Source organism: Mustela lutreola, chromosome 8 (genome assembly GCF_030435805.1).
Source record: "Mustela lutreola isolate mMusLut2 chromosome 8, mMusLut2.pri, whole genome shotgun sequence".
In the NCBI taxonomy this organism is placed as follows: domain Eukaryota; kingdom Metazoa; phylum Chordata; class Mammalia; order Carnivora; family Mustelidae; genus Mustela; species Mustela lutreola.
This window is the reverse complement of record NC_081297.1, coordinates 101,715,176-101,738,195: the sequence shown is the minus strand read 5'-3', so window position 1 is coordinate 101,738,195 and position 23,020 is coordinate 101,715,176. Positions and strand designations below refer to the sequence as shown.

Genomic DNA, 23,020 nt, shown 5'->3' with positions numbered 1-23,020 from the left:
ATGGAACTAAGTTTAAAATGATTTAGGTTTTTTTTTTCTGGTTTGATATTAGCAAGTGATCTCATAGTGTCATGAAAAGGATTCATTAGGGGGTGTGGGATAATGTGCTGGACATAGCCCAAGTAAGGTTAAATACCATCATCATCAACCAACCATCACTGAAAAGCGATTACTGTCCCTGAATCTGGGGATGCAAAGAGATAAGCCACATGTACCCCTGACAGAGCTTAGAGCCCCACTGGTGACTTATATGTACATATCAAGATGATACCAGACACTGGATATTGATGAACAACTGTTTGGACTATAAGTACTTTGAGGTGGGATAGACATGAATCCATCCTTAAGAGTTTTTGTTTTGTTTTGTTTTAACTAGTCTCAGTTGTAGAATCTGTAAAGAATATCTGACTCCAACATACAGTAGAAATACATTCTACTAAACTGATCTTCCACTACTAAAATATAATTTCCTTTTTGTATCTCTAGCCTTAGCCCGAAGTCTAACACATCGTAGTAATTTTGTCTCCCTGAGTTAAAATACTATCATTTTAACAGTTGTGAGCTGGAATACCTTATCAACTATAATCTCTCACTCATCCTAGAAGGACAATTGCACCACTGACTGTGATGTAATTATATGGACATGATTCAATCCACACCTTTGTGTATAGGTCTGGATTATGCCTGTTAGAACCACCACATACATATAAAATGCTATATAAGTTACCTTTAAAACAAAAAGTATAGCCAATGTTGTGGTGATTTCTATGTCATCAAATCCTAGATCTTTGCCTGTATACATATACCAGCTATCCTGGTTATAGCTGGGTTTGCCCTGTTCCTTTGAGGGAATCAATGACAAATGCCTTTCTCTACATAAGATTGGTGGGACCAGATCCTGAAATAAGATGAAGTCAAGACAAACGTATCAAGCAGTCTTGTTTATTTCAGGATGGAGGGTGAACCATTTAAGAGTAACAGGTGCTACATTTATATTGATTTTCTGGATTTTACTTCTCAAAGAGTCTGGAAAGAAGATTTGAGCAGCTCAGACTGGATTTCTATTGATAACCCGCAGGGATGACTTGACTTTGCCCTCCCTTCAGCCCTCAATTCCTTTACCTTTGAAGCTTCTAGACCTGGGCCTCTCCTTGCCTTAGGCAAGAGAATGCCACTTGTCTTTGGCAGCTGGACAGTTCTGGAATGGCAGCTGGACAGCCCTGGAATGACAGCTGGCCACCCAGCTAAGTGACAGTGGCAGGAGCAAACATCCCAGACTGATAAGACTGATTATGCAGTGGCAACGAAAAAAAAAATCCTATCTTTCTGGTTTTTTTTTTTTTTTTTTTTGGTAATTGGTGTATTTCTCCGGCTGTGCAATTATGTTTCCAACAGAAGAGAGAGAATGGGCTGGCAAGAACCAATGTCCTCAGTTTGGGAGAGAAACTGCAATTCCTTCTGAGGCCAAAATAAACTGCAGGACAGAGAGAGTCATTACAGTGCGGTGGTTGGTCCCCAACAACTACAAACCAGTAGTTACAGCCTCAGGGGCGAAATTCTTCAGTCCACACCAGGCACTCAGGAGGTGAAGACATAGGTATTATCTAGCCGGGCCCCCAGCTTTGAGGCAGATGGATGTCCTAACCCCACAGGGCAGACAGTTGCCAAGTGTCATTTGGAAGACTGTCAGGAGCTCTTCCTAGCATTATCCTTTCGAAATCACAAGCAAGCGCCCCCATGTCTGGGCAGAATCTTCCAGGCTACAGTAAAGCTGTCCCCTTCCCCCATACCCATTCTTCCACGGATATTCTATGAGCCTATGACAAGGGAGAGAAACTAATCGTAAAACCTGATCATAAAAGCCTTCTCCTACTTGAAGACAGCGATTAAATATTCACTTAACCACGGTCTCCTTGCTTCATTGAAAACAAAAGAGGTTCTCCACTCACGCCCTTCCCACTCCACCAGAAGACGTATTTCTGGAACCGGCGCTGGCCATCCCGAAAGTTGCTATTTCCCTTAGTTGAGGGCGAAGTTAGCGAATCCGTGGCTGCGAAGTCTCCACTCGGGGGAGGGGGCGACGGCCAGGGCGGGGGAGAGCGGCGAGGAGGAGGAGGGACTAGAGGGAAGGACACTGCCCCCTACTTCATCGAGGTCGTTGCCTAAGCCGCCGGAGCCGCGGGTTGGGGTTTTGGGAGGGAGGAGTGGCGGCCGCGGCCGAGCGGCGTGGGCTCCGCACCCGCGGCTCGGTGCCAGCTCGGTACCTGGCGGGCCGGGCGCGCCTCGCAGGCCGGCCGCCCGGGGCGCGGAGGGTGTGAGCGCGCGCGCCCCCTCCGTGCCCGCTCAGCCTCGCGCGCGTCTCGGGGGAGGCTCCGCCGAGAGGCGCCCGGGGAGCCCGCAGCCTCAGTCCTGCCGCCCGCGGAGCTTTGTGCGGCGGCGGCTGCTACGAGTCCCACCTGCTGGCGGCGGAGAGACAAGGAAGGGGAAGAAGAAGAAGGAGGAGGGGCAGGAGGCGGCGGCGCGAGCCCACTCCTCCCGCCGGCGCCCACCTCCCGGGGGGGCTCCGCAGTCCCCAGCTCTCGGCCTGCACGCGGCCCCCGCCCCCGGCCCCGCACGGCCTGTCGTCCACGCCGCGGCGGCCGCTGCTGCAGCCCAGGCAGCCCGGCCCGGCCCGGCCCGCCTGGCCCGGCCGCCGCCACCGGGAGCCGCCGGCGAGTTTGAGGCGAGCGCGGGGCGCGCGGCGCCGCCTCGATGTGCCCGGGAGCCGCCTCGGCGCCCCAGCCCCGCTGAGCAGCCCCGAGCGCGCCGCGGCCGGCTCGAGAGGGCGAGCGGGGAGGCGCGGCGAGCCCCGGAGAGAGGGGGCGAGCGAGCGAGGAAGAGCGAGCCCGAGAGCGAGCGCAGGGAGCAGACACCATGCCGGGCTGGAAGAAGAATATCCCCATCTGCTTGCAGGCGGAAGAGCAGGAGAGAGGTGAGTGAGGCGACGGGGCGGGGGAAGGCAGGGAAGGGGGGTCCGGGCCAGGGGCCGCCCCCGGTGCCTCCCTCTCCCCCAGCTCCCCCCGACCTGTCCACCGGCCGACGGGGGAGGGGCGCCGCGCCCTCCCGGGCCGCGGGCGGAGAGAGGCGGTGCCTTGCGAACTGGACGAGATTTCTTTGGTGGGGAGGGGGTGGGGGGAGGGAAGAAGGGGAAAGAGGGAGGGGGCAGCAGCAGGGAACTTTTCGCTTAGGGAAAGATTTTGCCGGGGGAGGGGGGTTGGAGCACGTAGGGGTTACTCTAGCTTCTCCAGGGCCCGCTCGCACGTGGAGCCCCGCGCGCCTGTCTATGGGGTGGGTGCTGGGGGGGCGGGGAGTCCTGCAGTGTTTTAAGTGACTTTTCAAACTTTCCTTCTCCCGCGGCCGCCTTCGCGGTGTCCCCGCCTCTGGCTGGGCTTCGATGGTGCTACGGTGCCCAAAGTTGCTGGAGATTGAGTGAGGAGGAGGAGCAGGAGGAGGAAGAGCTTGGGGGCGGGAAGTGGGCGCTGCCGCAGGTCTCTGGAGGGGGTGGGGAGGAGGGGAATGCTGTCCCTAGGCTGAGGGTCTGGGGCCCGGAGTGATGCCTAGGAGATGAGTTATGCCCTAGCGCAGTGCCCGCTGTCAAGTTAATACCGCAGGACTGCGGGCTTTTCATAATTACTGTCTATTTTCTTTTGTAAAGGCGGCTGTGCGTGCCAGGTTGCTTGTAGACCTTTTGTGCTTCTGCCCGACAAAGTGTGCTGGGCACGTTGCTTCTCAGTGAGTCGAGGAGAGGAAAGTTGAAGGCCCTTTGCACTTAAAAGGCTTAATTCTGTTGAGGTCATTGCATGCTGTTTGGATTGGGCAGAGGTTGGCCAGGGAGTTCAGCTCGGTAACCTGGATATGATGTACCGAGTGCACCAGAATTTCCTATCCACCCCCTCCCCCCGCCCCCATCCCTGGGCCAAAGAGGTGTGCGCCGTGTCTGGGCTAGCATCCAGAGGGACCCTGGCTGGCAAGGTCCGTCAGGCTTTATTCCCCTGCTCCTCCCACCCCTGCCGGCCCTGGCTTCGAGGAAAACGCTTTAGAATTGGATGTGTTTCAGGATGCTGGGTCCGCATGGGCTGTGGCAACAGTCGGTGCTGAGGTTAAATGGTGCTGTGTGGGTGGGTGAGTGAGGAAAGCAGGAGGCGGCAAATCTGGTGTGTGGAGAAGGCAGAGCTTAAATTTCAGCAGCTTGATGGGCTGATATGGAGGGTGGTTTGGTTACTGGGCATGCCAAAAGTTTCAGGCTTTTGAAATAATGCTTACTGCTGAAGAGCCAATGTACTGATTTCCAGTTTTTCTCTAGGTGGCACAACCTGTCTTTGGTTTATATCCTGTTTAATGACTCAGGGAATTCATCCCTTTTTAACCACTTCCTTATAAGATATGTGAATTCATTTTCTAGCACTCTTTCTGGCAGGTGACCTTATGTTTACCCACTCAAAAGGCACCCTTGCTTTAGAAATGCTCCTGCTTTTCCCTTTAGTAAATCATATCTTTAAAGCTGCAAATGGTGGTACCAATAATTTATAACCAGGTAAAAGCACTAAATGAAAGCATTCTGTCAAGCATGGAGTGTCTGTCCTATCAACTAAATGTCACAATGAACTTGGTGCTAAATGGATCTGTTTGCTAAAAAAAATTGCAGTTCTGCCAACAAGTTTTATCTGAATGCTGAAATGGGTAGATTTTGAGGTTGCAACAAAATGTACTTGTACGTCTTTTAGAAGTATATGTAACTTTGAAAGATGATCACCTAATCTGCTTGGTGGAGATAAGACTGAATTTCCTCCAGAACATAAAAATCTGAGTCAGAAATTGGGTATTCTACTTTATCTTTAACAATAGGAGAAGCAGGGATGTTTGTTACTTGGTGTCTTTTTACACCTTAAGGGTTTCTTCTTGCTTATATCATGTGATGCTTTTCTAATTAGTATTGTTTCCAATTTGATTGTCACATTTCTTTTTGAGGTCCTGATCTATTGGAAATGTACAAATATATGTGGTTTGTTTCTTTTAAAATCTCCTACCTGCTGTTTGTGTTTTGGTTGTGTGTGTGTGTGTGTGTGTGTGTGTATGCACATAGAAACACACATTTTTAAATTAACTGAGCTGCCTGCTTGATTTTTAATGCATATGTCAAAGGACACTTCTTGTAATTGGCTAATTTTTTTTGGTGAATATTATTGTAATGAGCAATGTTTTCTATTTGCATTTGTAATCAGCTTGTATTTAGCTTTTTTTTTCCCCTTGGAATTTATAACTTTAAATGATTCAAACAGTTTTGAATTAGTTCTTGTTAAATATAAACAAAAATATTGAACTATCAGGTTGGTCAGGAAAGTAATGAACATAGAGAGAATAAGTACGTTTTAAATTTTGTCTGGGGATAACATTGGCCAAAATGCCAATTTCAAATATTATTAAATTCTAAGGTTGGTTGTGCTCATACAACCATTGCTTTTTTCCACATCCTCCCCCCCACCCCCAACTGCAATTTCCATTTAAACATTCTAAAACCCATTATGGAGACTACTCTAGCATAACATTTTTTCATGTAGATTTTGTTTAGCTAAATCTCTTCCTGAAACTTAATGCAAATTAATACAGACTGCTAGCTTCATTAAGGACCACATATTTGAACAAGTATTTCTTAGCATTATTCTTTAAAAAAAAAATGTTAATCTCAACGCAAAGATTTAGGGAAACTGCCTTCTTGGTATTATCGCATACAAAGAGAGAGTTGTATCATTTCTTCCCATACCTACACACCGTTCATAACTTGGGTTCATCTCGAAGGCTTCTGTCAAGATCATATTGAGTGAACTGTTGCTACTGCCTGCAGTGCTGAGCAGAGCAACTGTAACAGATAGGTTGTTGCAGTTAATGCAGTCACTTCCACAATGACCTATTAAGATTCACCCACATACAATGACATACTATTAAAATTCAGGACACTTTTATCTGCCCCCATCCCTTTCTGCTGGAGCTGATAAACCCAATCCATTGAAAAGTCACCTACTGCGCTTCTGGGTAAATGTTTTAGGAGAAGAGAAATGATTCTGAAAACTGTTTAATATACCACTCGAATTAAATTAAGTAATGTATTAGTTGTTTTAATCTGCTTATTAGTTTATCATGTGTAATAGAAATACAGCTGTTAAGGAAAGTCTCAGTAATTAAGGATGCTTCCTTTGCCTTGTAGCTTCCCTTCTGATTTCTGTGGCTTTGGTTAGTAAATTGTGTGTGTGTGTGTGTGTGTGTGTGTGTGTGTATTCGTCAGGGGAAAATATATGCATTTTGTATAGCTCTCTTTCTCTTCGTGTTTCTGTTCTTGAGTTTTGGAGGCATACAAGTAAACTTGAGAACTTCCCTTTGGACTTCTGCAGAAATTATCATGTCTGGGGTTTTGCTTCCGTTCTGTTAACTGAGAATATTTGGATCTCTGTAGATACAAAGAATTTAGTTTTTATGAAGTACCTATGAGAAAGCACAGGTGGTTTAAGTAGTGTGCTTTTATTATATCTTTGGTTCATTTCATTTTCTGCACCTCAAGGAGATCTGGTCTCTATTCTATACAACCTACTTATCAAAAATTTCAGTTTGAAATTTGACATTTGACTGGGGAGTGCTGTGGGGAAAAGAGAAGAAGTCAAAATGCATGGGAAGTCAGCTATGCGTTGGGCATGGTGTTGGACACTTCACATGCATTATTTGGTATAAATCTTACCACATGCCTGTAAGGTAGGTATTATTATTTCCCCTGACAGATGAAGCAACTGATGCTCACAGAATGGGGGGGGGGGGGGGAAGAATGCTTAAAGTTAAAAATCCACGACTCAGGGCACCAGTTTCTAAAGAAATAATGCAAAAAAAGAAGTTAAGTTACATTTCTTGAGATGAAATTTTTAGCATAATTATCTACAGATACACACACAGATAAAACATGCATTTTTTTAGACCAAATAAACTAACACTAAATCTTTCATCAAGAATTCATCAAAAGGTTTTTAGTTACATATAGTGAGACAAAACTTCCAAAGTATATTTTGGGCTTTTGACAAACTGACCAGCTAGGTTTATTAACTCTAACAATAAGGATTAAGGTATCAACATATTTTTGAGGAGAATTATTTGACTACACTTAAAGATAATCATTTAAGAGAATGGCTCTTCCACCAAAGATTTGATAATTCCATAGTTTTCCTTCTTTCCAAAGAGTATTTGCCATGAAGGCAAGAATTAACAAGAATTAGTTATTTTTCCTCCCTGTGACAAACTGGGAAACTACTGTATTGTTAATAGCCATTGTGCATTTGCTTTTTTGCCAACATTTTATTTAATTAAAGCCATCCATCCGAACTCTCAGCCTAGCTATCAGAAGGCTCAGTAGCCAAACAAAGGGACTTCAGATAATACTTTCTTCTGCAGTAACCTGATTGGTTTTTTTCACCAAGAAAAAGAAGTATCAACTTAAGCTGGTAAAGGATATTGAGAATTGAATATCATTGTTTTAAAAACTGTTATATTAAATGTTGCAGGATGGCTGATGCCTTAAGGCACTTAGGATCCGATCAGCTTATTTTCAGTTAAATTATAATTGTAGTTTAGTAATACAAAATACAATAGTAATAGTGATACAAAGTAACATGTCTAACGGAACAACATTCAAATGCAAAAGCAAAAGCTGGGTTTGAAGTTTATTTGAAGTTTTAAAGTTTATTTGTTGGGGGTCCTGGGTGGCTCATTGGTTAAGCATCTGCCTTCGGCTCAGGTCATGATCCCAGGCTTCATGATCCCTGCTGGCCAGGAAGCCTTCTTCTCCCTCTCCCACTCCCCCTGCTTGCGTTCCCTCTCTCCCTGTGTCTTTCTCTATCAAATAAATAAAATATTTAAAAAAATAAATTGTATTTCTTTATAAATTCAAAGTTTGTCTAAATATACATATAAACACCTACCAATACGAATTTCCTTAGTCAAGAAACCTACTTGTTTAGGCATGTCAGTGACCAAAGGGTACAGTCAGTTTTATGGGAATGTTAATGTTCTTGAAATATATTTGCCAATTAAAATGCACCTGATTGACTTTCTTACTGCCTCTCATTTCGACAGTGATTAAACTTTAGGCAGCAAATCAGGTGTTGAAAATAATGTGAAGACGGGGTTAGTATCCCAGCTGGGTTCCTTAGCTCCACCCAGCATCGTGGTGGACAAGGTACTGGAAGTCAAGTAACAGTGGGTTTAAATCCCTTCAGCACTCCCTAGCTCTGTGGTCTCTTAAATCCTCTAAGCCCTTGTATTCTCTTCTTGAAGATGAGGACAAATCACATCGGCCTCACGGGAGGATTCAATGAAATTAACAAATGTGGAATTTATGACAGTATCTTTGATATAGTTCTGGGCTCCGTAAGAGCAACTCATTATTTTTATGACATCTTGATATAGATCTGTAAACTTAACGCCTCAAGGTGTCCTGCTGATGAAATGATGAAATGATGAATTTTTATTCTTTAAAAACTTCATAAACCAGTAAAAAAAAAAATCGAGTGTTTTGTGAAAAGCCGTACTAAAACACAGAATGATATGGAGGCGAGGTCATTGATACATTCTAGTCTGGCTGACATGAAGATGAAGAAACTCTTAAAGCCACTTTTTTCATACATTCAGCAAACTTTTATTAACCACTAACTGCCATGTTGGGTACTGGGGATGAGAAAATCATGGTTCCCATGTTCAAAGAGATTATTATTATGTACAGTTAGAGAGTCATGGATCTGACAAATAACTCAGTACAGCCTCTCTTCTGTAAAGATTAGTGCCGGGGGAGCAGAGAATAGGGATTACCTGTCTGAGGAGGTGGTACAGAGGAAGTGTTAAAAGACTTGAAGGAAGGAGAGGAACTTAGAAGGTTAGGCGGGGAGGTGAGGGTAGAAATTTCAGGCAATGGGCGTGGTGTACTGCAAAGCATTGTAGAATAAAATATGCCAGGAACCACTGTTGGTTTCTTAAGGGGCTGAGGTGTAGAATAGGACCATACATATGGAATGTAGGATATGAATATGCATTTCCCCATGAGGTGGGGAGGCTAGGTGGAGAAGATGAGACCAGAGAGGGCCAGATTTGGAAGGACTTCATATGTCAGATTGAAGAGTTCCCATTTTCTCCATCAGGCGTTGGGTTAAATGAAAGTTTTCTGATAAAAAAGTGAAGGGATCAGATTTATATCTTGGAAGGGTCACCCTAGAGGCAAGGAGAAAATATTCAAAAAGGGAAGCACTGGAGGGGTGGGGTCACCGGGAGGCTATGCCCTGTTTCAGGCCATGCGGATGTCCTCAGGAGGAGGACTTGGTACACAGGTGAATGTGGGAAACATGGCGGCAGGGGGTAGAGGGGGTGGTGGTGGTGGTGAGGGGCCATGTAGGTCTCTGCTTTAGCTCGCAGTTAGAGTCAGAGTTGTATCATAAATCCCAGTGCCTTGATATAGAGACTGGTATTCTTTCTACCTCATATTGCCTTTATTTTGTCTTCACCAATTTTATGTAGGGGAAAAAATGTAAACATCATCTGATAGAACAATGTGAAAATAGAGGGCCACTAAAGTGATTGGACCATGGTGGTAGCTTAATGTGCACTAGTTTTTCTTTTTTTTTAATTATGTAAAATTCATATACTGTCTAATTCTAAAGGAAAAATAATTCTATGCATTAACCTTCTATAACTAATATGGAATTTTAAGTGGTTTTTTTTTTTTTAATTGAAAGAGAAAAGTGGTAGTCATGTGACTACCACTTTTTTTCCCCTCATAATAGAATTGGGTGGAGTTTTTAATATTGTTTTCTGAAAACAGCTAAGTACTCTGTGAATTAAGTTTAAAAATGCTTCTTATACGGGACTCAAAATTAGAAAACTGCGGTTCAGGTCCTCTCTTAGCCATATTCCTGGTTGTTTGGCCTAGCCACAGACTCCCCTCTGAACCTCCTTTTTCTCATCTGTAAAACTAGGATGATTCTTGGCATACTGACACCCTGGGGTTATGTTATGGGGTAAAAGCTGTTATATTACAAAGGGGAGAAGTAAAAAGTAAAAATCTAATTTTCAGGGCACCTTGTTGGCTTAGTTGGTAGAGTATATGACTTTTGATCTTTGGGCTGGAAATTCGAGCCCCAAGTTGGATATAGAGATTACTTAAAAAAGTATCTTTAAAAAAATCTTAATTCAGTCTTCCAAAATGAAGTTCGGCTGTTGTGAGGTTTCTCCATTAGGCTTCCATTTGTTACAAAACAACTCAAATGATGCAACTAAATGACAACACCTACAAAGCTGCACAGTCAAGACAGCCTCTTCCCTGATAATCCGGCTCAGACTCCAGGTGCACCAGGCCACCTGTGCCCTGTTGTTGAGTTTCTGCCTCCCTCCAGTCCCGGCTTCTGATCTCAACCCAGTGTCCAAGGGACCATTACCTCTCACATTGAAATCATGTATAGAACCTTTTTACTGGAGAAAAAATGTCTTGCAGATCTTTACTGCTGAGTTCATTTTTATTTTGCCACTTAAATATGTACTAACATAAAACTGGGCCTAAACTCCTGATGCTTATTGCTCTGGTACAACCACAGAACCAAAACAGATTTTACAGATGAAATACAAAAAGAAACTCGTGAAAAATCAATAACTTTCAAATTAATGACATTTATTTTTATGTGACTGGATATTATTTGCCTGAGACTAAATTCGCTCTTGGAGTGTGAATGTGGTCCTTGCCGCTGTGGAAAGCAAATTGTCACGTGTTGCTTTGGAAAGTTATATTGTCACTTTTTTTTTTCTTTTTTTCCTGGCTGAACTCCTTTGGAACCTTGGTTTTAACAATCTGTTGTCACTTGGTCTTTCCTGGGCATGAACACATCATTTACATGTGAAGTCCTCCATTCTTACTGGTCTGTTTTGCATCAAAGTAATCCTAAATACAAAACCCAGTATTGGCAATGCAGTTAGTAGCAATGTTAGGCTGCGTGCTGATCTACCTTAGTGCTGCTGCTGCTGCTTCTCCTTCTTCTTTTTTTAAGATTTATTTGTTTATTTGAGAGAGAGAGAGTGCCTACACGCAAGTGAGTGGAAGGGCAGAGGGGGAAATGGACAGAGCTAATCTCATGACCCTGAAATCACATCGTGATCTGAAGCCAAGAATCATAGACTTGATTCCCCTGAGCCATCCAGGCACTCCCTACATTAGTGCTCCTTACACTACACCTGGTGAAGGGCTCTTTTTTTATCCCAGTCTGATATGTGGTCCTATATAGCCCAGTGAGTGTACTGTGTCTCACCGGAGTCATCTGAGTCTGGCCACACCTGTATTTGTCCCTACCCCGTTTATAGACAAATGAGCTCATTAATCCTAGACTTGGATGTTGGGGCAATCCCATCTTCCTATATGAATTTCTGAACACCTGTCTTCATTTTCAGTATTTATGTAACCATGGACAAGTAATAAACAGTTTCCTGATGACACTCACCACAGACTATTCTTTGAAGAGTACCGGTTTTAAATAAGTTTATGTAGTTGGGGGTAGGGAAGAAGGTTCAGAAGGATGGAAGAGAGGTGTGTGTTAAAATGTGCACACTAGTTTTAAGATATACAAATGAAACCATTTATTTTCTCTAGTGGCTCCCACCTTTCCTTTGAGATCCCATTCATATTGTAGATGGAAGACATCTGGTCTTATTAATTAATAAGTCTTCAGTTTAAAAACTCTTTGGTCATTGCTCTCATTTCTCAAGGGTTTTCTCTTCCCTCCTTCTCTTTATTCATTGTGTGACCCTCACTGCGTCCTCTGCTCTAGACTTGGCATGCTTAGTGACCGGGCGTTGTGCCCTGGTCTCCACTGAAATGAGACTGTTCCTGTTTCGTCTTTGAATGTCATCTTGGCAGCTGATTTGGACTTCCTGGACCTTGCCATTGTCTCTACTTGTGAGATCCTTGTAGCCTGTGACCTTCTTGTCAAAACTAGGCCTTTTCTAGGTACCAGTCCTGCAGGGGTTTCTGCATCCCTCCTGGGAGCCAGTAAGCACTTAACTCTTTTCCTTGAATCATGATGGAGTTTGTGGGATCTGGGGAGGCACCCTCATCTGCCTCTGTCCTACAGCATCTTCTGTGGATACCACCATTGTATTGTTCTGATGTTAAGTGTGTTGAGTGCTGCCTGTGGCAAATAACCATTGATGAGGGTCTTTGGTCAAAATCTGCACCAACACCTGCAAAACTCCACAGGTGTTAGATATTCTTTCCATTTGTACTTGTCAGGGAGTGTGGAGCCCTTGCAGGTATTGGACACTTATATCTGATCATTTGTTCCCGTGCCCCTTCCTGTGTGTCCCCCTCCCCCCCCCCCCCCCGCCCAATTTTCTGCTGTACCAGCTGTCTGGAGTGGCTTCAGTGACTTGAAAACTTAAAACTAGAAGGGACAAGAGTCAGAAGGGTGAGTGAGTGATTGATTACAGGGAAGAGTTCTGTTCCCATTTCAGATGGGTGTCTTTCCCTAAGATCTGAATGTCACAGAGAAAAGAAACAAAGCAACCCAGAGATGATGTAGCTTGAAGCTGGAGAGTCATTTTGACCAGTACCTTCTATTGGTCTCCCTGGTATGCACACCTCTCTCACTTAATAGCTTAATAGCTTTACTATTACTATTTACTAGAAATCCGTCCTTTATGTTGCATCAGCAAATGTGTGACCATGAGAACTGACATATTTCTTCTCACGACTGCATAATTGCAATGTGCATTAACTGTTAGATACTGATGTGTTTTAAAGGTTTACCTTGTATTTTGAGTAAAGATGTTTAAAAGAGATCCCTATATTCCTAAGACTTCTCATGTGAATTGATGTTAGAATCATTATTTTACTAAGTGTTCATTTTGTTTTCACAGTTGTCGAATATAACAGACAATATGCAAATTGGATACAGAGTTTGACAGCATAAATAAGCAGTCTGTGTGGTTTTTTGGTACAGTTCATCACTTGAGAAAAAGTTAAGGAACATAGATTTTATGTGTTAGATAACACAGTAGTATTTATTGGTTTGTTTATTTTATTGGGATATATAATCTGTGAATAATTTTCCTTCTTGATATCTTCTAGCATCAAGTATTTATAACTTACTACTGATATTCATAAATTCCATGACAAAGACTGAGCAGAGTATGCGACTATGCTTGTGAAGTCACACTTCGACAGTCAGAAGGATTTCTACCCTGCCCACTTCAGAAGTGTCAAGATTGTTGACCAAAAGTGAATGGCATCTAAAATTAGATTTCTCAGATGAATTCAAGTGTTTCTTTTTAAATGTATAATTTTCTAGTATGTGCAGAGCACATTTTCATTAAATGAAAACCTTGAACAAGGCAATGTAAATTTAGTTTTTTTGTTAATGTTTCACTTTTTTCCCCCCTATAATTTTAGTTAGGAGAATGAAAATTTGCCAGGCTAGAATCAGACACCTGTAGGGTTGCTGTATCTGTTGAGAAAACACCTCATCTGGCTTTGTTCATGAACTTGAACTGATATGATGCGTGTGTGTGTAAAAGCCCTACCAATGAAGAGTAGTTTTGTTTTCTCATCAACAGTACATAATATTATTGGGTGTGACCCGGGTTCTCCATTTAATGACTTCATTTACTCAAAACCCTACCCTTTCAGTCTCTACACATCATACTGAAAAAGGAAGGGGGACGGTGTCCTAGTCTTCTTGGGATTTCATAAAATACCACAGACTGAGTGGCTTAAACAAGAGAAATTTATTTTCTCACTGTTCTGGAGGCTGGAAATCCTTGATCAAGGTGTCATGTCAGTTTCCGGTGGCAGCTCTGTCCTTGGGTTGCCAACAGTGTCTTCTCACCATGTGTGCTCACATAGCCTTTCCTTGGAGTATGCATGAGTGTGGAGGTGGAAGGGGTGGAGAAGACTGTCTTCATATAGGGACACTAATCCTGTGGGACTGGGGCCCCACTCTCATGATGCCATTTAACCTTAATTACTTCCTTAGAGGCCCATCTCCAGGTATAGCCATGCTGGGAGTAAGGGCCTCAACATAGGGATACAAATATTCAGTCCACAACACACAGGAAGAGAAAATTAGTCCATGGTTTATATCACGTTCCTGTACATTTCCTCCTTCAGCGTCTGGAAACTGCTCCTTTGGGACAGAAGATGTACTTCGAAGATGGTTTAAAATACAGCCTCCCAGCTTTTTGGCAGGTTTCCCACTGAGTATCTGTGTCCCCTCCATTTGAATCTGGGCAGGCGTGTGGCTGCTTTAACCAACAGGGTCTCCTGGACTGGATGCCATGTGCCTGCTGAGGCTGGGGTTCAGCAGACAATGCAGCTGCCGCCTTGTTGGCTGGAACACTTATGTTTGGAGCCCTGAGCTACCGGCTGGCTCTCCTGCTTCTGACGAGCAAGTGGGTTCTGTTGTAGAGGGCACATGTAGGTGCTCTCGCTGGCAGTCCTGCTCCTCAGTCTTCCCAGTGTAGGCCATGGACAGGTGCATAAATGAGCCTTTGGAAAATTTGAGCCCACAGTCATTAAGTGCTCTGGCCTTCAAATCTTCCTAGCGGGGGCCCCAGACCATCATGGAATCGATACAGGCCATTCTCTCTGTGTCGTGTCCGAATTCCAGACCTACAGACGCTATTAGCATAATTAAATGGTTCTTAAAAAGCAGCTAAGTTTCAGGGTCATTTGTGACGTGGCAGTAGTAAGTGGAACAGATGCTGTGTGGCCCCTTTTTGGATCCCTTACCTCCTGTTCTATTGCACACTCTGGAACTCCTTGTTTATCATCAGCAAAACCCTTTATATCCTCAGTCTCCTCCGTGAACTTCCCCTTCACTTGCTGGGTCTGACCTGTGGCTTGCCGTCAGGGCATTTCTTCCTTTGTATTCTTTCATCTTCTGCTGGAGGAGGATAGGAGGTCTTTTTTGTTCTTCTCTGCTATTTCCCGGCTGTTGTCCTCCCCCCCCCCCCTTTCAGAAAATGCCTCCTTTTGAATCTCATGCCCTTGCCCTCTACAAGCCGCTTCTCCCCTCTCTTGGCACTTCCCTGCCGTGTGTGGCCGATTTCCCTCCTGGCTCTCTGCCACTTGTACCATACTCTTTCTGTCACCGTTCTTGTGAGTTCACTATTCCTATAAATCATCCCTCTGGTTTCTTGGTTTCTCCGTCCTGTGTCTTTCTCTCTTTCAGGGGTTGTAGCCACCACGGTACCTCCGTTTCCTGCTCCTGGGACCACATCTTCAGTGGCCCTCGCTGTTACCAGAATGAGGTCCAGTGGCCTCTTGGGTCTGGGAGACACTTTTAGACGGTCTGTGAGGTGTGTTTCCATGATAATACGAAGACGTTGTTTACCTTTTTAGTTTCCTTGTCTTGGGAGTGTACAGTGTTCTTTTCCAGAAGCCGCCTGGAATGCATGCTTGCATACTCTTGTGTTTAAAACTTTCCTGTTTGCATAGTGATAGGTAAGTACAAGTGGACATAACTCGCATAACCAGTAACTTTTGGGGACCCTCACTCATTTCTCAGAATGTAAAGCCATCCTGAGACCAGTATGTTGGAGACTAGCTGCCCTGAAATGTGTCATGAACTGTGACTGCTGCCCCCCATTACCTCATTTTCAGGCCTTCTGCTGTCCACATGGCACCTGTCTTCCTGTTACCCTGAACTCCAGTGACCTTCAATCCCAGGAGAGCCCAAAACCTGTTGACTCTCCCCTCCTTAGACGTACTAGCCACGTGCTTCCCATGTCTTCGTCTACCTTCTACCTAACTTAAATTCCTCTTCCATCATATAAGCAGTCTCTTAGGTGGATTCTTCGTTTCCTCATCCCTCTCTCATTTTGTAGAGCTCCTCCTGGTTGAACTCCACTTGCTACCACTCTGGTTTCTTCCTGTGCCAATTAATGTGGTTGGAGAGAAGCATTGCGTCAAGCTGACTGGTTTCTCTTGAGTTTTGGAATCACTGATCCCCAGTGGAATCACTGATCACGCTGCCGGCTTATCAGGCTGCACTTTCTTGGTCAGTTCATTCATGCTGCTGCCCTCTTAGATGACTAATGCCTCCCACTCTTCCCTGTTTCCTCGAGCCTTCAACACCTCCTCTTCCATTCTCACCCTCTGCTGAAAACTTTGCTTCCTATTTCCATTTCACGTAGAAAATAGAAGCAATTAGAAGAGAATTTCTATCTGTGTCTCTGCTCATATATTCCGTCTTCACTCCTGTTACTGTGGTCGAACTCTCTGCTCCTATGCAAGGCCAGGGCTCTCCTGGTGCTCAGGATCCCATTCCTTCTCCAGGACATGGCTCCAGCATATCCTCCCCTCTTTCCAGTGTCATCCGTGTCCCCCTCTGCTGGATTATTGTCACTCTGCATAGATCCATGATGTTCTTTTCCCTCTTTCTCAGTCCCTCCAGTTACCACTACAATTTTCTCCTCCTCTTAATAGCAAAATCCCTTGAGAGATGTCCCTATTTTCACTCTGTAATAGTTCTTTATTCTTTCTTGAACCAAGTCCAAGCTAGTTTTTGTGCCCTACGCCATCTTCTACCAAGATAAGCAATGACCTCCATGTTGTTACATCTAGTAGTCAGTTCTCAATCATGTATCACTGGGCCAGTCGGCAGAATCTGAGATAATGAACTACTCCCGTTCTGCAAACACTTTATTCACGGGGTTGTTGGACTTTCACATTGTCCTACTTTTCCTCTTCCCTCCTTAGCTCCTCCTTTTTGGTCTCTTTTACTGTTTTTTCCTTGATGTCTAAATAGTGGAGTGCACCAGCATTTGGCCCTTGTACCTCCTGTTCTTTTGTGCTTTTATCCAGTCTCATTGATGATGCTGGCACTTCCCCAATTTGCATCTTCAACCTACTCCTTTCTCTTAACCCCAGGCTTCCAGATTCCCTTGACTCTCAACATCTCCATTCGAATGTCTCACAGGCTGGCATCTTACACCTAAAATGTCCAAAATCAAGCTTCCGACATGTTCCCTCAAGCCTGCTCCTCTCTGGTTTTTGCTCATTTTGTACGTGGCAGGTCCATCTTGCTGCCTGCTCACAACAAAGCCTCACGTATCTCTTGGATTTCTCCACCTCTTCATACTTCACATCTAGTGTGTGAGAACATCCTGTTGACTCCACCTACAGGACGTGTCTATAATGTGATCATCATCACCTACCTCTACCATGTCCAACTCCGTTAGCCACCATCACCTGTGTTTACCTAGATCATTGCATTTTCCTCCTAACTGGATTTCTGTTTGCCCCCTTGTCCTTTGTTCTTCTAACAAGTCACTGCCAAACAGCCAGAGTGATACTTTCAAAAGGTGTCAGATCTGCTCAAAAAACTTTCGTGGCACTCTGTCTCACCCAGAGTGAGAATCGAGGGAGAAGGCCTCCATCACCAGGCTCTGCATAGTCTCTGTTACCCATTTGTCCTTATTGCCCTGTTCCAGCTCCCTCCTCTCATCTATTGCAGTCACACTGGCCTTAGAAACACCCAATTTGTTCCTGTCTCAGGGTCTTTCTTTGCACCTGCTCTTCCCTCTGCTTGTACAACTTCCTCTCTCACCTTCTTCAAGTCTTTGCATAAGGTCATTTTCCTAGTGAAGCCTTCCCTTACTACCTTACTTGAAATTGCAACCTCTTCAACACTCCTCTTTCTTGCTTTAATTTTTTCCATAGGATGATATGACAAACTATTCACTGGGCTTACTTATTTGTATACTGTATATTCCTATTGTTTATTGTTAAATAATAAGAAGGCAGGGATTTTTGTCTGTTTGGTTACTGCTGTATCCCTAACACGCAGAAGAGTGCTTGGCTCATAGTAGGTTTGGTGAATTGACAGCAAGATAAATGATTTTCAGATGAGAGTAGTTGTGTTCACATGGAGATTTTCCATTGCTTTTCAGGGCTTAGGTTTGAACGTAAGGATTTTGACTCTAGGGGAAGAAGAACCAGGAACCATTTTGGTACCATGTTATTCCTGGTCTCTGCTGTGGAGTTGAAGAAGAATTGGAGACTTAAAGAGACTACTCCTACCCTGAGAAAGGTAGCTGGCAGATGACCAGGGAGCTTCTCTTCTGTCATTGGCAATCTGTGGGCTGGCCCTTGAAAAGTGCCCTTTCACGTCTAAGGCTACAAATATTTTCTGCTTAAATATGCCCCTGTTGATGATATAGTAGATGGTTTTTTTTTTTTTATTAAAGATTTTTTTTTATTTATCTATTTGATAGACAGAGAGAGATCACAAGTAGGCAGAGAGGCAGGGGGAAGCAGGCTCCCCACTGAGCAGAGAGCCCGATGTGGGCCTCAATCCCAGGACCCTGAGATCATGACCTGAGCCGAAGGCAGAGGCTTAAACCACTGAGCCACCCAGGCACCCCTAGTAGATGGTTTTAAAGCAGAAATGATAGAGGAATGTTTTACTGTGAAAATCTTTTTCTTGATATTTTGAAATACGGTGGTTGTTGTATCATCACCTGTGTGGTTGTCTTCTTATTTGTGTCCATACTGCCTACTGTCCATACTGCCTACCATCGTGCAGGCACTGGGTGGATACTTAATATTTCTTGAATGAATAATGGGAACCAATGGGTTGGCATTATGAAAAATCATGATGGGAAAGAGATAGACCTAGAGTAGAGTATATTAGAACTTAGTTCCAGGTCATACCACTGGATTATATTTTACAGTTGCTTTAAGTAAACAAAACAGAGCAAAACTTTTTCGTTATGTATGGTATTTGAAGAAGTTGTGCCAAAGACAAGGTGGTTTTTTAAAGTAAATATGAATAGTTTACACATTTTCTTATCTATACTATTTTTTGTTGTTGTTGTTGTTCTTGATTCTTAAAAAAGTACTGAAGGCAACATCCTTTTAACAGCCTCTTTCTGGCCCTAGATGAGTCCAGTTGGTTTTACTAGTGTGTAATAACATGCCACTAAAATGAAGATTAGTATATTTTACTCAGTTTTTTCCTAAGCCAATTCATTGCCCTCTGATGGAATGAAATAAAAAAATGGCCTTTAATTGAATAATTTATTATGCCATTTGTTTTTCCTTATTATCAAATACAGGAAGTAGTACTTAATCAACTTCCTTGTTTACTACTGAAACCGAAAGGCTGCATAGTTAGATGGCAACCCTATTAGGGAATGCTTATATATTTTTTAGGAAAACATTTATAATGTTATTATATAGCATTGTGCTTTGTTCTAAGGCTGCATTTCATATATACATGCATTCTTTACTACATTTTTTTCTTTAGATACAGTTGATTGCATGGTAGATAATCTCAAATTTCAGCATAATCATGAATCATACTTAGATTAAGGCTATTGGTTTAATGCAATAGTCCCTCCCACCCCCCCGCCCCCAAAGCATCTCTTAAACAACCAATTTTCCCAGGCTCCTATTTCATGTAAACTGTCATTTGACTGCTCTTCAGTGCTTCTTGTCATTCTAAGACCCATTCTCTATTTCTTCCTACATTCCCAAGGTATCTGCTTGGTTTCCTCCCTTCTCCCCCTATGATGGAATATCAAAATAACAATAAATTCTGATACTCCAAGATGTTTTCTATAATGCCTGGTATGATAAATCGCATGTATTCAGTAAACACTTGTTGACTGATTGATCTAAACCCCTACTCCTCCTGGAGTTTAACCTAAGGAAGACTCTGAATGAATCAAAGGCCCCCCATGGATTCCTTATCTTTTCAGGTTTGGAATGTATGCAGCAGATATGGGAAAAACATTTGGTGATCAAAATAATGCTTTCTATTATGGGAAAGCAATTTGGGCAACTTGATTTTGCTGCAGGATAATTAGAGATGTGAGCTTCTAGAATCAGAAATGGATTTAAACGCTAACTCTCCCACCTTGAATGGCTCCTCAGTTTGAGGCAAACTCAATGACCTCTCAGTTTCTTCTTTTGTAAAAGGACCCATAATAACACCTACTTGGCATGGTGATAGTAGATTTTAAGAGTTTCTGTAGAAGTAACTGTCGTCTATATATAGAACTGTGATGGCAGCTATATTTAGAATGTGAAATCTAGGTGAGTATACTAATTGCAAGATCACATACAAGAGAAGTTGCGCTTTCCAGGTTATTGTGCGAGAGGCAGTTAGCCGGGGATTGTTTTAGAAGGTGGGGGTTCCAGGATGTCTGGACATCCCTGTATCTCAGGAGGAGAAGAGTTCACAAATGTTCACAGATTTCTCATGCTAAAATAAATATTTGCTAATGTTAACAATTGGTTACAAATATTTGAAAAAACAATGATCAACATAGCCTACAAACTTAACTAGGCTAATCTGAATCAGATTTAAGGGCTCCAACGTCACTGTGGAATTCTACATATCTGGATAAAAGGATTGATTATAAAATCACCTGCCTCTGTTTATTCTGTGGCTGATAGGTGGTTCAGAGAGACATCAGGCTCTTGAATCACAATTTTTCAGTTCTCTTCCTGACGGTGACTTCATTTGAACAATAGCTTTGTTCAGTGTAAGGCTTTTGATACATGTTAAACCAAGGCGATAAAATAAGCGTACCAACCAGAGTATTATCTTTCAGTGTAGGGAACCTACAAAGATAGGATGATTTGGATTTTGTTTCAACACTTCAGTTAATGACTTACAGATAAATACAGAACAAAACCAAGCAAAAAACCCCTGCAGAGATGCTCTTTGGCTTGAGGTTGTGTCCAGCCTAACCTGGGAGCTGAGGGAATGCCTTTTGCCAGCTCAGGACTCTTCTACCCCCAACCCTGCATTATTTGTAGCTACTCTGAAGGGCCTGCCTTTCCACTGTTGACTGATTCTGCTTTGTTCATTATCTAGCACAGGTCTAGTCTTCCAGGGGAACTGCTGCCTGGGGGAACTTGGTTTGTTACTGAAATCAATGCTGAGGGCTCTGCTCACTTGGTGCTCTGTGGTAGGGATAGGAGGTGTAAGGGATCTGCTGCAAAAGTACAAGTCTGAATGGATGCAGTACATCACTGGACTAAATAAGGAGCATGGTGTAACTTAGCTCAAGCCTTCACACATAACTCCTACCACAGAAGACAAACCTTAGAGTGGAGGTCTTTAAAAATCTCTCTGTAGAGGTGTATTGGCCCCACCCCTAGTAAAGGACGTTGAAAAACCAGCCTGCCTGGGAAGCAAATGATTGGCTTCCATAGGAGTCCCACCCCATGTTGTGGTCCAGCCCAGCTCTTGGTGACTGGGCTTGACATGACTGCCAGATCCCTTAATTCCATCTTTAGGCTCTTCCAGGGTCCCAGTTGCATGATGCTTCCTTATTCCCCACACCACCACATGGCCTGAGTCCTGCCAGTATCCCTGAAGGACTCCTGCCTGGTTTGTGTCTCCTCTAGTCCTGGGTTTTAAGTGTATGTGTTGTCCAGGATCTTCCGGAATCCCAGAATACTGATTTTAGCTTCTTATTAGATAGAACCCGATGTTTCCCTCATTCTCTTCTTCCTGTCTGAGCACTCCAGACTAACTCTGAAATTAGTTTCCTCTTGTATTCTTTGGAAACTAGTACCTGCAGAAATTTCCCAGAGTGTTTATTTGTGCAAAAGTCCATTGTGCCTCTGGTGTGGGGTGAGCTGAGAAGGGGTAAAGCTGTGTGCATTGGTTGCCAAATTTGATTGATCGTGGGACACTTGCTGTTGAAGCATCTTGGTGGGTATAGTTCAGAACATACTTAGAGAAAGGCTACCAAACACAGTAGGTAGAGATATGTTGGACTTGAAAAAAATGTTAAGAGCAAGTGTTATTTCCTCAACCACAGAAGAATATCAGTGCTGTAGAATATTTCATTTTGAACTTTCTTGGTGTTTTCTGTGTAGTTGTGCAGTGTCACTCTGATTAAAAGCTGTCTTCTCAATTTTGATGTTTGGTTACTGAGTTTGCCCTTACTGATTGCTCTTTTCTCTCTAAATGAGCAAATTCAGCATTTGTTGAGAACTCACTGTGTGTCATATGTTGTACTAGTTGCCAGAAACACAAATATAGTAAGTTCAGTCTGCCCTTAAAAAACAAATTACAGTGTAAAATGAACATTTTATAAATCTGGTTCTACATTAAGCCAATTATTTTGTTTTTCTTTCTTTCAGGCCCAAGACTTATTTAACAGGGCTTTATTCTCTTTCTACTCCAGATGATAAAGGATCCCCTTAGGGCAGAAAAGGAATTTCTGAGCATGTTACAAAAAATAGGAGAGTGAGTTGCATGAAAATTTAATATTTCTATACGTCAGAACCTACTATAAACAAAATTAAGAGGCAAATAGTAAAGTAGGAAGACATTTGCAAATTAAAAGACACAAATTTACTATCCCTCGTAAAATGCGCACATAATTTTTTTTTTTTAAAGATTTTATTTATTTATTTGACAGAAATCACAAGTAGATGGAGAGGCAGGCAGAGAGAGAGAGGGAAGCAGGCTCTCCGCTGAGCAGAGAGCCCGATGGGGGACTCGATCCCAGGACCCTGAGATCATGACCTGAGCCAAAGGCAGCGGCTTAACCCACTGAGCCACCCAGGTGCCCAAATGCGCACATAATTTTTAAAGTCATTGTTGAATAAAGGAATGAATGAGGGAATGAATGAATGAGAAGCAGTAAGGAAAAAAATCACCTTAATAGAAACAGGAAAAATATGTGAAGGGTGGTCATAGCACCACTCTTTCTCTCTCTCTGTCACTTTCTCTCTGTCTCTCTCACACATACACAAACACACACATACATACATGCGCGCTCGCACGCACACATAAGGCACACGTGCATATTACACGCAAAAGTACAAATTCAAGTATCAAAAATAAGAAATGCAAATTAAAACAAAGTAACCTTTTAATCCATCCCTCATTAATTTGATAGTGCTTATTAAGTACCTGTTATCACCATATCATTAAATTGCTTTGTA

The 23,020-nt window shown here is 43.2% G+C and overlaps 1 protein-coding gene across 1 annotated transcript in view; it reads left to right on the top strand.

The window, feature by feature from the left end:
• The first annotated feature begins 2,310 nt into the window (after positions 1 to 2,310).
• The window catches only part of GRIP1 (glutamate receptor interacting protein 1), a 677,260-nt gene continuing 656,550 nt past the window's right edge, over positions 2,311 to 23,020 (top strand). The window contains exon 1 of the mRNA XM_059186254.1: positions 2,311 to 2,971. Coding sequence (XP_059042237.1) covers positions 2,914 to 2,971 — 58 coding nt within the window. The 5' untranslated portion in view covers positions 2,311 to 2,913. The remainder of the gene's footprint in view (positions 2,972 to 23,020) is intronic.